General features: G+C 32.3%; 2 protein-coding genes across 3 annotated transcripts; one reads left to right on the top strand and one right to left on the bottom strand.

Annotated features, from left to right (window-relative positions):
- Window positions 1-1,479: 1,479 nt before the first annotated feature.
- On the top strand, window positions 1,480-7,932 carry LOC103495944 (peptide-N(4)-(N-acetyl-beta-glucosaminyl)asparagine amidase). 2 transcript variants are annotated; one of them, XM_008457625.3, is made up of 16 exons: window positions 1,480-1,740; window positions 1,861-1,932; window positions 2,145-2,231; window positions 2,667-2,749; window positions 2,967-3,080; window positions 4,400-4,454; window positions 4,533-4,619; window positions 4,808-4,863; window positions 4,980-5,039; window positions 5,134-5,221; window positions 5,381-6,142; window positions 6,221-6,281; window positions 6,468-6,570; window positions 7,362-7,496; window positions 7,581-7,646; window positions 7,776-7,932. In XM_008457625.3, the coding sequence occupies exons 2-16, from the start codon at window positions 1,873-1,875 to the stop codon at window positions 7,831-7,833; spliced, it is 1,875 nt and encodes a 624-aa protein (XP_008455847.2). In that variant the 5' UTR covers window positions 1,480-1,740; window positions 1,861-1,872; the 3' UTR covers window positions 7,834-7,932. The 2 variants fall into 2 exon arrangements, with proteins under 2 accessions (XP_008455847.2, XP_008455857.2); XM_008457635.3 differs by having other exon boundaries at window positions 1,858-1,932.
- A 716-nt stretch (window positions 7,933-8,648) lies between these two features.
- Window positions 8,649-12,482, bottom strand: LOC103495923 (PITH domain-containing protein At3g04780). The gene is made up of 8 exons (XM_008457604.3): window positions 12,333-12,482; window positions 12,075-12,161; window positions 10,541-10,664; window positions 9,945-9,993; window positions 9,797-9,854; window positions 9,645-9,691; window positions 9,468-9,545; window positions 8,649-9,018 (listed from the first exon to the last, which is right to left on the bottom strand). The coding sequence occupies exons 1-8, from the start codon at window positions 12,369-12,371 to the stop codon at window positions 8,970-8,972; spliced, it is 531 nt and encodes a 176-aa protein (XP_008455826.1). The 5' UTR covers window positions 12,372-12,482; the 3' UTR covers window positions 8,649-8,969.
- Window positions 12,483-14,428: the final 1,946 nt, after the last annotated feature.

Here is a 14,428-nt window from a genome sequence, read left to right as displayed (position 1 = left end):
TTTTTATTTTTAGATTATATGTTCTTTTTACTATTTTACCCTTCTCCACATTAATTGCTTTTTTTTTTTTTTTTGTCCACGTAATTTTCCATGATTTTAGGAAGCAACAATTTCCTATGATTCCAATATCTTTTTTTTTTATAAAATTTCTATCATCATAAACCAAATTCTAACAAAAGTCAAATGTCATCCATAAAATTAAATTTGTGAAAACTAAACCCAAACCTTATTAGATTTATAACATATATAGAGAGAGCTTTCTCAATTTGTTTTTTTACAAAGTCTTATTTTTCATGGATTTTGTTCTTTTATTGATTGTCTGTTGCTTTATAATTTTTAATGGTAAAGAGGCAGAAATAATCTCAATAACAAACTAAGAGATTTTAATCTATCACAATCACCTACTTAGAAATTAATTTTTTACGGATTTTCTTAACACTTTGATATTATAGGTAGTTGTGTGAGATTAGTTGAAATGTGTATAAGCTGGCTTAGACACTCACAAATATATAAAAATAATAATAATTTACTTTATAATTAATTTTTTGTTAGATGGTCTAATTTTAATGCTAACATACTTCAAGTTTAAGAAACGATATATAAGTAAATAAGAAGTTTGAAAAATGAACGATCTCGATGAGGAAAAAACAAAGGATATATATATATATATATATATATATATATATATATATATATATATATATATATATATATATATATATATATATATATTGGGAAAAAAGCAAAGGATAGAGCTGAATTTAAGCATTTGTGAAAATTATGCATTTAAACTAACATTTGAAAACTTAACCACCAAATAGATGTTAAGGTAAACAATATTTAAGATATAAGATGTATAATTTATAATAAGTTTCAAATTATTTTCTTAAATAGAAATTAAACTAAAAAAAAAAAAAAACCAAGACAACCTCATCAATAAACTTAAATAAAAGATACATATTATACTAAAAAAAACCTAACAATCATATTAAAATAAATCTAAAAAAATAAGTATGATTATGAAAGTATTTACCACAAATTTACAAATATTTTATTATTTTTTTAAAAAAACATAAACAAGTAATTATCAAATAAAAAATATTTTCAAATATAGCTTAAATGAATCAAAATATACAAAACACAACAAAATTTTAAATTTTGATAGATATTGATAGACTCTATTAATGTGTATGGTAAAATTTAGTTTCGTCATTTACAATATTTTTTAATCTAATATACATCCAATTATTCTATGATGTATATAGGTATCTACTTAGATATTAATTTCATATAACTTTAATTGACACAAAATCAAGCCTATAGTATCGTGAGATTAGTGAAAGTGTGCGATCCAAATTTAATTTTTAAAAAATTAAAATTAAAATTTAATCAATAAAATTGAAATAACGTGTTTTGCACGTGATCACTAATATATAATATATTTATATATATAAATGAAGTGAGAATCTTACGTCTTAATTAGCCGAAACTATTTTAGAATCCCCCAAAGTTGCATTTCGTTGGCCACCTTCGAATTTGGAGGAAGGGCAAGTGGAAGTTCAACTCGAAGGAACGTATCAAAATCACTCTTCCCTGTTCTTCAAATTCCAATTTCACTCTTCCTCCTATTCGTCATCCATCAAACGCTTAAATCCGAGAAGAACCATCAGCTCCTGTTGTTATGATCGACCACTGGAGGACGACATACAACAACTTAACAATTTATCAGAACTGTCGAAGGTTATTCGATCAAATTTTTTTGTGGAAATGATTCTGTTCATTTCTATTGATGATTTTTATCATACTTTGAAGTGGAAACGTTAGGTGCTACGTTATGATTTTTGAGACCGATTTTAGCAGGAGTAGTTAGTTATGGATGATCGTGAGAAGTTTGAGAAGAAGATAAGAAGCTACGTTGATCAAGTTCGTTTGGTATGTCTTTCTTGTTCTTTTTCCATTTGTATTGTGGATTTGATTTGATTTTCATTTGTTCGGTACGTTGATAGATAGTTTGGTGATGTTTGTGAATAATGTGTAATGAGTTTTTTCTAGCATTGTAGGAATATCCACTATCGATTGTTGTATGATGCTTGGAAGAATTGTTTGCTCTTTGATTAATTGGCTTGTTTGTAAATTTGCTGTAGTATGAGGATCCAAAAAGCCAAGAGTCTGCAAGGAAAACTGTTCCTGTGGATGAGCTTCAAGAGAAAGCGATAGTATCTCTGGCCAAGGTGTCAATCAATTTGCTTCTATATCCTGTAATTTATTGAAATGGCTCTCGCAGTTTCCTCTTGTTTATCTGAACTCATTTTGAATATTGTAATACCCAAAATTGGAGACAAGGCAGCGTATGTTTCCACGAACATTTTAGCTCATTTTTTTTTCTTTTTATCCTGAATTTCCATAGGACATATCATAATTATAACTTAGTCAGTTTCCTATGGTAAGTTATAGATACCAAAATATCCTGGCGTTCTAATTCCTGCCTTTCATTTTGTGGCTTTGCAACTTTCCGAACTCTGTTGCGGTTCTTATTGTTTTTAACCGAACAAGGACTTTATTTTTTATTTTTTAAAGTTTTGTAGCTCTAGCTGAATAGGTCTAAGCAACATCATGTCAAAAGTTTGTGTGCTTGACAATTAGTCATTGTGGTGAGCCTATTGTAGGAGGGAAAGTACGAACCATCCAAACAGGAACAAGATCATGCTTTTTTGTTGCAGCTTCTTTTCTGGTTCAAACAGTCATTCAGGTACTTGCTTTGTATAACTTTATTGTATAGATTTTTAAACTCCAATCATTTTCGGAGTCCATGGTATTCTTTTAAGTTGTAATCCTTGGTCAATATGTTTCAATAGTTGATAGTTCTTACTGATATTATTTGAATCTTGTGATGTATCTAGTCCCCTTATGTGTTATGCCAACATCATTGGTCCATTAAACTCTTGCTTTTATTTATTATTGTGAAGGTGGGTTAATGCACCTTCTTGCGAGCACTGTGGAGATACAACAACATTTCAAGATATGGGCGATCCACTTCCTTCAGAACTCCAATTTGGTGGTTACCGAGTGGAACTATATGGGTATGTGCAATGGACTCTTTTGGTTAGACTTATCTTCTGGATTTGACATTCTACATTGCTGGAACTATTCTCTGTTATGTTCATGTGCAGTATATTTTTTTGCCAAATTACATAAAGAATAAGGTGTAAACGAATTGTTTATAATTTTCCCCTGCTACCTTTGTGATTACTTTCTCTACCATCTGACGTTCCGCCTATATTATTTGATTGAATGATGTGTTATGTGACATGTTTGATTACCATCATGTTATTCTTTGACAACTACCAATAGTTTTCTTCATTCAAATAAATAGCCATGAAGAAGAATTTGGTTTATTTCACTTCTCACATTTCTTCTTAAAATATAGATTTTGTGTTCTTAAATCAAATAAATAATTTTATCTAAGATTCAACCAAAAAAAATATTATTATATATATAAAAAAAAAGAATCCCAACTCAATACTAACCTGCGAAGAAGCACTGAAACTTCTAAGATGGCAAAGTATCGGTGTCTGTCCGATACACCCCAACACGTCTTTGACATGCCAGTGGCATGTCGATTTTTTTTTTTAAATTTTCGGACCCCGCCCAGACATGCCTGGAGAAAAAAACCCATAGAAACGGCTCAATTACAATAATTATTAGGTTTCTTTTCTTTTTTTTTTTTTAATTATTAGGTTTTTTTTTTCTTTAATTATTAGGTTTCTCAGTTTCTTCGTTCACGCTCTCTTTTCCGACGCTCCCCACCAGACCACCAATTGTCTCTGCCCTAACCCTCTCGCCACTCGCATTGATGATTTTAATTACTCTACTAAAACTTGTTATGTTTTATGTTGATGTTTTTAATTGGAATCCTTGTTATGTAATATGTTTATACGCGTGACATATATTTAATTTTTTTTACTAAAAGATTGACATGTCCTTGACATGTCGTGTCCTTTTTTTTTTTTGAAAAATGGCGTGTCGTGTCGCGTGTCAGTATCTGTGCTTCCTCGCTAACCAGGTGTGGAAAACGTAACACTTATTATTATTATTATCATTGTAGTTTAACTTATTTAATTACAAATTCGAAAGCACATTTTTTGTACACCTATAGGTGTTTGGATTTTTACTCTTTTATTTCATTATCAATGAAATTTGTTTTTCTTTTCAAGAAAGATGGTCTGAACTGGGTTCCATTTCCAAATGTGAACAGTTTTTGGACAGTGGTAAATATTAGGCGTAGGCATAGAATTTTAGTTTGAGGTTTTGGTGTCTTGGTGAAATAAAATTAATGTATTTCATATTCTTCCCTCCTTCCTCTCTAATCTTCTACTTCTCTCTCTTTTTACACTTCTAGCTGTAATTCATGCCAAAAGGTTACTCGTTTCCCACGTTTCAACAATCCAGTAAAGGTACTCAATTTTCTTTATGGAATCAAGAACTCTTATATAATTAACTAGTTTTCAATTTCACTCCCTCCTGGCATGCAGCTTACTGAAACAAGGAGGGGACGCTGTGGAGAATGGGCCAATTGCTTTACATTCTACTGTCGTGTTTTTGGCTATGAGTCTCAATTGGTGAGTTACCTCATGATCTAATATTTTTTTAGATGATGTTTTTTTAGATAATAGTAATCTGCAATTATGTTCAGGGAAGATACTCAGCTACATGTAGTAATATATATTAAATGATTTAATGTATTCTTTAAGAAGAAATGGTAGCTTGATGATTTGGCTATTTTATACTAATTTTTGTTTATCACCAGATTCTTGATCTTACCGATCATGTTTGGACCGAGTGCTTCTCCCATCTTTTAGGGAGGTTAGTTAATTTCTAGGTCTATTATTCTTATCAGAAAAAAGTAATAAGCACCTTGCAGTAGTGATTAATATTAGTGAACCCTTAAAATTTGCTCTTGACTGCTATTTATTACTCAGGTTTATGCATCTAGATCCCTGTGAAGCAGTGTATGATCAACCACTATTGTATGAAAAGGGGTACTTGTTCTTTTATCAAATTATCTCATTATGACGTATGGAGCAAAAGTAATCTTTCACTCATCCGAGTATAATTTTGTTTTTCTATTCACAGGTGGAATAAGAAACTAAACTATGTCATTGCAATTTCTATAGATGGAGTTCGTGATGTCACTAAGCACTACACAAGGCAATGGAATGAGGTATGAAGTAATGACATAGTGTCTGTTCCGCAATCTAATTTTCAACTCTACCGTAGAAAAAAGAAAAGAAACAGTATGAATTATCTTCTCTTATGTGTAATGTCTTGCTTTTCTCTTGTCAATTTATGCATGATTTGTTTTTTCAAACAAACAACATAGGTTTTATCTCGAAGAAATATCATTACCGAGGAGATCTTATCAAATATGCTTGCAGAAATAACACGACAATGTCGATCAACCTTTACATCTCAATTACTGTCTGAACTTGAAGATCGTGATGAAAAAGAAAACCAAGCCCGGGAAAGAAACTCTCACTCTGTGGATGATTCTTCAGTTTCTTTACCTGGAAGACAGAGTGGAGACAAGGAGTGGCGCAAATCAAGATTGGAGATTGGCTCTGATGAGGAGGGCTCTTTGAGTTCTTCTGCATGTTCTGTTCGTAAATGCGTGGATGAGCATGTGACAAGGATTTATAGTGCATTTGGTTCTATTCTATCTCAACTTCCTGATGAAGAATTTTCCAAGTCTGCAACAATTGAAGTACTTTCATTTATTCAAGGGATTGTAACTGATCTCAAGAAATCTGCCTTTAGGACAAGAACGGCTTTAGTAGATTCAGACTCAGATGAGACGAAAGCCTTTTTGCATCGGTTGTTTCCTTCCTTGAAGCATTTTCTCGGTGCTTTGTCATTAGACAGTAATCTGGACAATGATGGGAGGGTTGAAATTTGGTTGGCCAAGGAGCCTGTTTATACCTCTTTAGCATTGCCTGTTGTGTTAGATGCTCTTGAAGAAGTAATACAAGATATCAACAAATGTGATAACTTTGGAAGAGCCTTTTTATGTCTTCCTCGTCTGAAGTTAAACAGAATTCATTCTGGTTCAGTCCTTGCAAGTGGCGAGGAACTTCCTTTTGGAATAGTAAGTTCTGTTACCATTGCGTGATGCTTTATTATCTCAGGGAAGCATGTGCTTAGATTTCTTTACTCAAACTTACAGGCAACATCGGCATTTGATGGGATTCGTTCATCCAAATGGGAAGAGCCAAATGGTGCGAAAGGTATGTATAAGGCTGTCAAACACTAAATACGTTAAAATATATTGAACACTTTGTGTTATGTAAACCACGGGGTTGGAAATTAGCTGAAAATTTGCATTCATGTACTATTCTTCTCAAAAACTCGTCACAATTTCAGCTAGCTAGTCTTCGGACTCATGTAGTATTCTTCTATACTTCCTCTTTTAGGTTGTTGGATCATGTACAAGGTATTTGACAACAAGATGGAAGAACTGGTTGCATATGAGTTGATATCTGCTAATGATGCACCTGAAAGGGATCCAATGGATTGGTATTATTTTCAAAGCAGTTTATCAAATATTCCCATTCTGTATTACTATTATATGTTGCCTTGTGGTTTTATTTTCAAGTGATCTGTTTTGAACTACTGATTTCATTGTTTGGCCCATCTGCACTTTCCATGCATAACCTGACAGGAAAATCTCTAGTAACGAAGTTGCACGATAGTTTGTCCATCAAATTTTTAAGATTATCAACTACGGATAAGAGATGAATAAGTTCTTCAAGATATATGCAACATTTTTCGTCGGGCTGTTCGTCTTTTCAGTCTCTTTGACATAGTTGGTTGAAGCCTTTCAGTTTGTGTTCAGCTTTGAATCGAACTGGTTATGCTATTTTTGAGGAAAAGAAAACATGGATGCAATCTGTTTGCACCCATCTTGTGTAGCCCCGCCCATACAACCACCCAATAAAAAGCTGCCATGTGTCAATCTTTTCCAAAAAAATTGAATCATTTTTTTAAAATTTTTCCATGCAAGTACACAAGGGAGCATGAGGATAAGGTGAAGCCTAGACTGTACCTTAGAGAAAATTTGTTTGTGGCATACTAGTTTCGTTGCTATTTTGTGGGTAGTTTGGCTCGATCGAATCAGTCAAATTTTTAGAGAGGTCGAAAGATAGGGTGATGAGGAATAACATGGTGTTGCGAGCTGTAACGTTTCTCGGTTCTTTTTGTAATTAGGATCTTATTTTAACTTTAGTAGATCAGAGTCTCGTTTATGGGTCTTCTTTTCGCAGTTCTTTCCCCGTATATTCTTTTATTTTGCTCAATTCTGGTGGCAGGATTGTCGAAGGGAGTGAAGATGGGGGAAACAGCTGGCATCTTATTGATGAACAAACAAATCAAATATTTGACAACCGTTTTCAACGTAGAAGTTTCTTTGTTACCAAAACTGGTCTCTTATCAAATACTTTCAGGTGAATATGCTAATGATCTTGTCTCCAACATCGAAGAACGGTATCTTCCACGTTCCTCTTTCTAATATGTAATCATGGATTCAGGTTTAGATTCTTGGCAGTTCGTGATGGCGAGTCAACGTCAAGGTTACAAATCGGTAGCATTGATTTGTATGCTCCAAGTTTTAACTCAATAAGCTGAACCAGAGATTTCCTCAACATAGTCAAATAAGTAAAAGAAAAATAAACTGAAATTGGGAGTAATATGGATCTTTTCAAATCTCTCTATAATATTGGCAGGAACAAGGAAATGACCAATGGTTTCTATGGGAATTCCATGCAAAGGTTAAAGGTATAAATTTCATTTCCTTGGTATAAAAAACTTTTTACAAACTTTATTTGAGCTCCAAAGTTAATTAAGTGATAATTGGTATGCATTGCTTTCATTGAGATTGAAGATTCCATCTTTCATCCCTTATATTAAAAAAATTAATAATGATAATAATAAAAACGTAACTTCCAAACATCTCTATGTTAAAAAAAAATAGTAATAATAATAATAATAAAAGTATAACTTTCTAAGTTCGGAAGTACTTAAATTGTAAAGAGATCAATTACCTACGATAAAATTTTAGGGAATTCTTGAAAGATTTGTTAAGAGTCTAAAGTTTGTGGTTTGAAATTTATAGTATTTACGTTGTAATTAAAGCAATCTGATGAAATAGGAACTAGTATCTTATGAATGAATAATTTATATCATTGTTAATCTAGACACTTTATGAATAAATAATTTGCATGATCAATATTTTAGTTCATTGAGTTCTACACTTTTCTTTATATTATTTCGTTCAAACATTATAGTGTTGAATTTATAATTTGATTTGATTAAATTTACAAAGTTTTTCATAACTCAATCAATTTTTTACAATTATGTTTGGATCATCTCTACGTTAACGCGCAAACTTCAAATAAATTTACAAAATGAAATCACCTAAGAGTCTTAGATTAATCCATTATAGACTTTACATGAAAAAATTCCTACACTTACAAAAGTTGGGTTGAAACAAATAGTTATTAATTCAATGGTCCATGAAACTTGACATGGGATGATATTAAAGGGTCATTCATCAACCAACCTTATTGAGAACAAATAATACATCTAATCAGCACAAATTACATAAACAAACACCCCCTTGCATTCTTTTAAAATGGCCAATCTCAACCATTGATCAAGCAGCCCTAATAGTTAGGTGAAATTATCAGGCATTAATCCTCCTTTGTAAACTACCTAACAATGTGCATAAGTGTGGATATATTTTGAATGAACTACACATCGCCCCCGATCAAACAGGTATAACAAACTCATCAAAATTCCAGAATATGACATCAAAAAGCCATTATATAGTTCTTTCTTTATCGTTACGGAAAACTGAACTTTGATATCAATTACTCGTAATCATATGAGATGTGTGAGACAGACCATGGTTTCTGCATTTAGTGATCCTCGATCTTCTTCAGACCCTTCATGTCGGTTGTTTCAACGCTGCATGAACAAATCAACAATTTCAACGTTTCACAAAACATAAAGAAATAATGAAATAAAATACATAAACCGTTGCTTATAAGAAACGTGTATGCTAATTAAATAATCCAAAAAAAAAAAAAGAGAGAGAAGAGGTTTAAAATATCTGGTAGGCAAAATCAAGTAAGGGTGATTGAAAGCAGCGAATCTCTAGCATGAAATTTACAAAGATAGTCTAAGTTTCCTAAATGGATAAGGCATCCTGTTATTTTCCTTGAAATTTCTCCCCTTTTTTTTGTTGTAAGTTCATATGTATCACTCAGTTATTAGTCAAGGTAACTAAAATATAACCTCACATCAACTATGTTGTTGGGTGCACAATGTAGGAGTAATTCAATCAAAACATAGCAAAGAAAAAATAGACGATAAAAATTTAACTCAAATGGAATATGATGTTAATAACAACTTACGTTGTTCCATACAAGGCAATCTTTTGAATTTTTGTAGTGTCGGTTCCAGATTGGTTATCCTCTATAAAAATTGTCAAGCTGATAAAAAAAAAATGTAAATTATTTAGAACAATCAACCAATACTTTCAACATCTGGTTTGAATGAAGAAATTAACATTGAGGACAAAAATGACTTACCTACGAACATTTTGAAATTTCACGTACTTCACAACCTCTGGCTTTCCCTACCATAACAATAAAACAATGATCTCCTCATTCATTAGTATATTCTCCCCGAAAGAATTTTTTATTTATTGATGAGATACAGATTGAAGTATGGGAAAATCTACCGTAAGATTATCTGGGGACAACACGATTGTGTCACTGGGAGGGTAGTCATTGACGTTGCTGCAACATTCATGAAACAAACAATCATCGACCGATAATATTTAGAAAACATTTGCACCAAATATTAACTAAAGAAAACAATTAGTTTACCCAAATCCCATATTCTCCTTGTTTGAGAAAAGCTTTACAGTCCTAGGACCTGGGGAACAACCTCAAAATTAGAATCCTGTGATTTGATAATTAAGCAGAAAAAAGGAGAAAGGTGAAAGACAATATGTACGTTCCTGGTTGAGTGATTGCACCATTCCATGGCAATACATTTTTTCCATTTAAAAAGAGAGATTGCAATATATTTGTTTGAATAGAAAGATAACAGAGGTACAAACGTAACTAAGGGGCAGGCAGAATTAGAATTAGACATCTTCCAACAGCCAAGAATTACTAGAAAAGAGAACTTAGCAATTGACTGATTAAAGACAAGATAATTACAAATGTTTTGATAGAAAAACAAGAAAGCACAACAATTCACTTTCAAACTCGAGGTTGAGGAACAAGGGGCAGTGAGTGAATAACCCAAAATAACAATAATCAAATAGTAAAAATTTGAGATGGAATTATCACACTCTCATTGCCCACGTCGGATTTGTAAGACATGTTACGTCTAATTACACATGCCAAGCAGTGATGAAAGATACAGAAGAAAAAAAACCATGGATTAGAAGTAATAAGTGGTGTAGAGTACTAACCTTCCTCTTCAGGTCCCTTGATGACCAAGGAATGCAATTTAACGACTTGGTTAAAAGGTATGTATATCAAGAGCTGCTCATCTGCATCACTCTCCAAAAGCAAGCTGTCATTATCCCTACAAGTCTAATGTAGGAAAAAGGTTGATTCAAACCGTTGGTATAATAATTTCCCTTGGCTGTTGGGAAGAAATTAAGAGGAAAAAGGGACTGTTTTATCATGAAGATTTTCTTTTAGGTTATAATATCATTCAGGATCCTCTACTTTGAGACTTGTTTTATTTTAGACCTTGTACCTTAAAATATAGGAATTTAGTTCTCATACTATTGATAAATCTTTAAAACAAAAGAAGTGGCCTAAAATATAGATCCAAAAAAATAAGCAATCTAAAAACAAAATTACAATAGGTTAAGAATTAAAAATAAAAATAAAAAGAATAACTCCATAATACATTAGACCAGAACACCAGAACAGAGACAAATTAAAACTCCAAATCTATCTAAAGACTACCATTAACATAATTCATTTCTTTCAAGCCATGGTTTCAACAAAGTAGAAAAGAAAATTTTTGCCAATGATTTTGAATACAACAATCGCAAGGTGTTCAAACCTCTAGAAACAAAGGTCATGCTAATACCACTAAGTCAACCACACTTGGCAAAACTTTTGCCAATGACTTAGACTCTTATCATGGAAATCTGAGTTTAACAAGCACCTTCGCCACATCTCTAATAATCTTTGGGAGTAGTCAAACTGACTCCAAACACATGCAAAAGTCAATTCTATGTTTCACGAAAAAGTGATATCTCTATCTTTATCTTGTATTGCTTTCATATGCAACACACACCACTGACAGCCCAGAACCATAGATGACGGCTTTTCAACAAAGTCTAAAGTGTGCATTTAATCTTCCCAAAGAAACCATTTAGGCAATAACTTCATCTTCTTTGAGATTTTAGCCTCAAATCAAAGTGAAAGAGGAGGATGAGGAGTTAAAAACAAAAGATGCCAGAGCCAGATGACTGAAGAACCCAACGACACGTATTGCTAAAAATAGAGAAAGACATGACAAAACTTGTAACCCAATATCACAAACAGGTCTTCCAAATTGAAAATAAAAAATCAACAAACATGAGAGGGAAGGTAGTAGTTACGAATTAATAATGACCAGACCAACATCTGCTTTCAAAGGGAAATATTCACCAACTTGGTTCATAACACATTCGCCAACTTCCATATACCTATCCCAACCTCCAACTTCCCATCACAGCAAATGTAAACCCCACTCCCTCCTCTATACCATTCTCGCATAAAGCTTTTCAAGAAGATATTAAACATAAAAAGGATTTGCAATCAGAAAGAAAGAAAGAGATAAGTAAATTGCAATCTGCAACAACACAAGTCTAACTCAGCACCATCTTCAACTTCATTAAATCAAGAAATTAATTACTAAACCATGTAAAGAAACTCAAGACAATTGCAATGAAGTAAGTGCAACTAATAAACAACTCAAGTCAAATTAATAACAAACAGCACCTGATTAAGAGCATTTGTAAAAGTATGGCTAAAATTCTGGTTGAGGCACTCGACACCAGACCAGTTAATGAAGTCGGACAGATCAACCTGGTTAAAAACAAAGGATGAGTACAAACAACAAAACCAAGCTTAAAGCAATAAAATCCATCCTCAAAACTCAATCGACTGATTCAAGTATTAACACCATTATTAATCATTTCCCGACGAATTAAGCAAGAAACTGTGAACCAAAGGCCGCAGAACTTGAAAATCACTGACCTGATTCCGATTAATAGCGGTGGCAGATGCGGCAGCCATAGGTAATCGAAGGAGAAGAGAAAGGGAAAAAGAGGGAAATGGGAATGAATTCTTTGTAAAGCAAACTCCGAATGCTCTCAAAAATTGGTAGCGTCGGGGCGCAAAGGTCCGTTAGGAATCTCCATCGACCCGGAAATTAGTTGGGTCAAACCGATAACCCGATTCCATATTCTACTTTTTTGGCCCATTCAACAACTATTCCTTCTCACAATTTTATTTTTAATAACTAAAATACAAACTTCTTATAAATAATTGAGAAAAATCCCTACAAACTTGATAAAGAAGAAGAAAGACGTACGAAAGTCCCTAAAATATCGAAAGATATTGCCATACGAGCAAGACGGTGTTTGTTTTATTCACCGATCTTGAAGATCAGGCAAATGATTGACGTAACAGTGTTACAGACAAGGAGACAATCTCCTCCACCAAGTTATTTATCTCTAACCAATCACATGTCTCATAGTTAAAGGCATTGGTATTGATAAGATCAATGTAATCAAAAGGAGAGATTAACAACTACTTATCTAAAGTAATGAGATTCAATAGTCTCCTAATCAAATCAAGTGCTTCCAAATTCTTAATCGCCAAGTTCACAACCACACTCGTACAACTTGTGAAGTCACATGATTAAACTTTAAGACACTCCAACATTTAACTTCCAGAATTTTTTCTCGAGCAGAGACCTTGACACTTGACTCAATGTCTCTCCAACCTTCACAAGGGCCTACGTGTACCCACCCTAGCCCTTAATTCCTCAAATGGAATCCAAATTTTGTACACTCCAACATTTAACTTCCAGAACGAAGTCACTAGCTTTGATAAAGTTATGGATTCTATGCATCCTATAGAACAATGGTCGCAAAATCCTTGTCTAAACCTTTAACGATGGAATCAAATTTGTGGCATTAAGAGCAATGATAGAGTTCTATATTAGTTGAGTTATGCACATGTCTAACCCTAAACGCGGTTGAACCATAATCCCATCTTAATTGAATTGGGTTTTAAGTAAGATTCTTGTTCGTATTAAATCTTAGGGATGTACTCATAAGGATTTAATTCATTCTCTTTAAACTTTTTGTTATATTCATAGGCCATAACTATCCACTAAGTCAACTCATATTAGATTTTGACGGTTGTTCATAAGTAATAAGGAGAAGATTCAAATCTATGATATTTTCTTATAAAGTAGAAATCTAAGCATTAAATACTCAAATTATTTGAATTAACAAGTAAACGAGAGATTTTATTTGAAATGCTTTAAATACTCAAGTAGTTGTTTAAACATTCGTTTGTAAGATTTTTTTCAATGTTTAAAAGGTTTTTGAAACACTCAAAGAAAAAGAAGTATTTTTACCAACTTTTAAGTTTATTTAGAACAAAATGTTTGGAATTTTTTTTTTCTTAAAGCCAAACTATGACCATTTGGGAGTTTATAAATGACAAATTGAAATGTAAAGGTGCCCTAAATAGTTGGTGGAGATTGAAACAATCCTCAATATTCAAATCATTTGTTGAAACAAAATATCTTTATACTTTCTAAAGTTGCAATTTATTACTCTAAACTCTTGTAATAGTTTTTAAAATTAAAATTTTAAATTTTCGACAAAATTGATATATAAAAGAATGCAACAACCGAAAATGATCTATAACGAAAATTTGGACGAGCAGAATTTACCACATCATTTTAAGTCACAACCACATGATTTAGGATACCTATTTATGTTTAAAATTTTAAAGGCTTTTACTTTTACACGATAGTTTTGAAATATTTACGAAAGTCAAAAGTCAAAAGTTATATTACAATTTTTTAAAATATAGAAGTTTTTTCAAAGATAGAAAAATTGATAAACTATTTACACTCAAACAAAACCAAATATTTGTCAAATGTTTTATTTTTGATGATTTTCCTAAAAATAAAAAATATAACTATAATTTTTTCTATAAAAAAATAACATAACTATATCTTTAGTACAAATTCAAGTAGGAGTGAGCATGTTAAACCAAAAAATCAAACCGACTAAACCAAAGGCTATCGGTCAAAGATAAAAATGGATTTG

Source organism: Cucumis melo, chromosome 5 (genome assembly GCF_025177605.1).
Source record: "Cucumis melo cultivar AY chromosome 5, USDA_Cmelo_AY_1.0, whole genome shotgun sequence".
Lineage (NCBI taxonomy): Eukaryota > Viridiplantae > Streptophyta > Magnoliopsida > Cucurbitales > Cucurbitaceae > Cucumis > Cucumis melo.
The sequence above is the reverse complement of the archived record's forward strand: the minus strand, read 5'-3'. Positions and strand labels throughout refer to the sequence as shown.

Bases quoted from the DNA above. Each gene is read 5' to 3' on its own strand.
- LOC103495944 (XM_008457625.3), top strand. From the start codon at position 1,873: ATGGATGATCGTGAGAAGTTTGAGAAGAAGATAAGAAGCTACGTTGAT. The intron at 3,081-4,399 runs GTATGTGCAATG...TTACACTTCTAG, and splicing joins TACCGAGTGGAACTATATGG to CTGTAATTCATGCCAAAAGG. The intron at 4,864-4,979 runs GTTAGTTAATTT...TTTATTACTCAG, and splicing joins TTCTCCCATCTTTTAGGGAG to GTTTATGCATCTAGATCCCT.
- LOC103495923 (XM_008457604.3), bottom strand. From the start codon at position 12,371: ATGGCTGCCGCATCTGCCACCGCTATTAATCGGAATCAG. The intron at 10,665-12,074 runs GTGCTGTTTGTT...TTCCTACATTAG, and splicing joins TTACAAATGCTCTTAATCAG to ACTTGTAGGGATAATGACAG. The intron at 9,692-9,796 runs GTAGATTTTCCC...TTGTTATGGTAG, and splicing joins TGTCCCCAGATAATCTTACG to GGAAAGCCAGAGGTTGTGAA.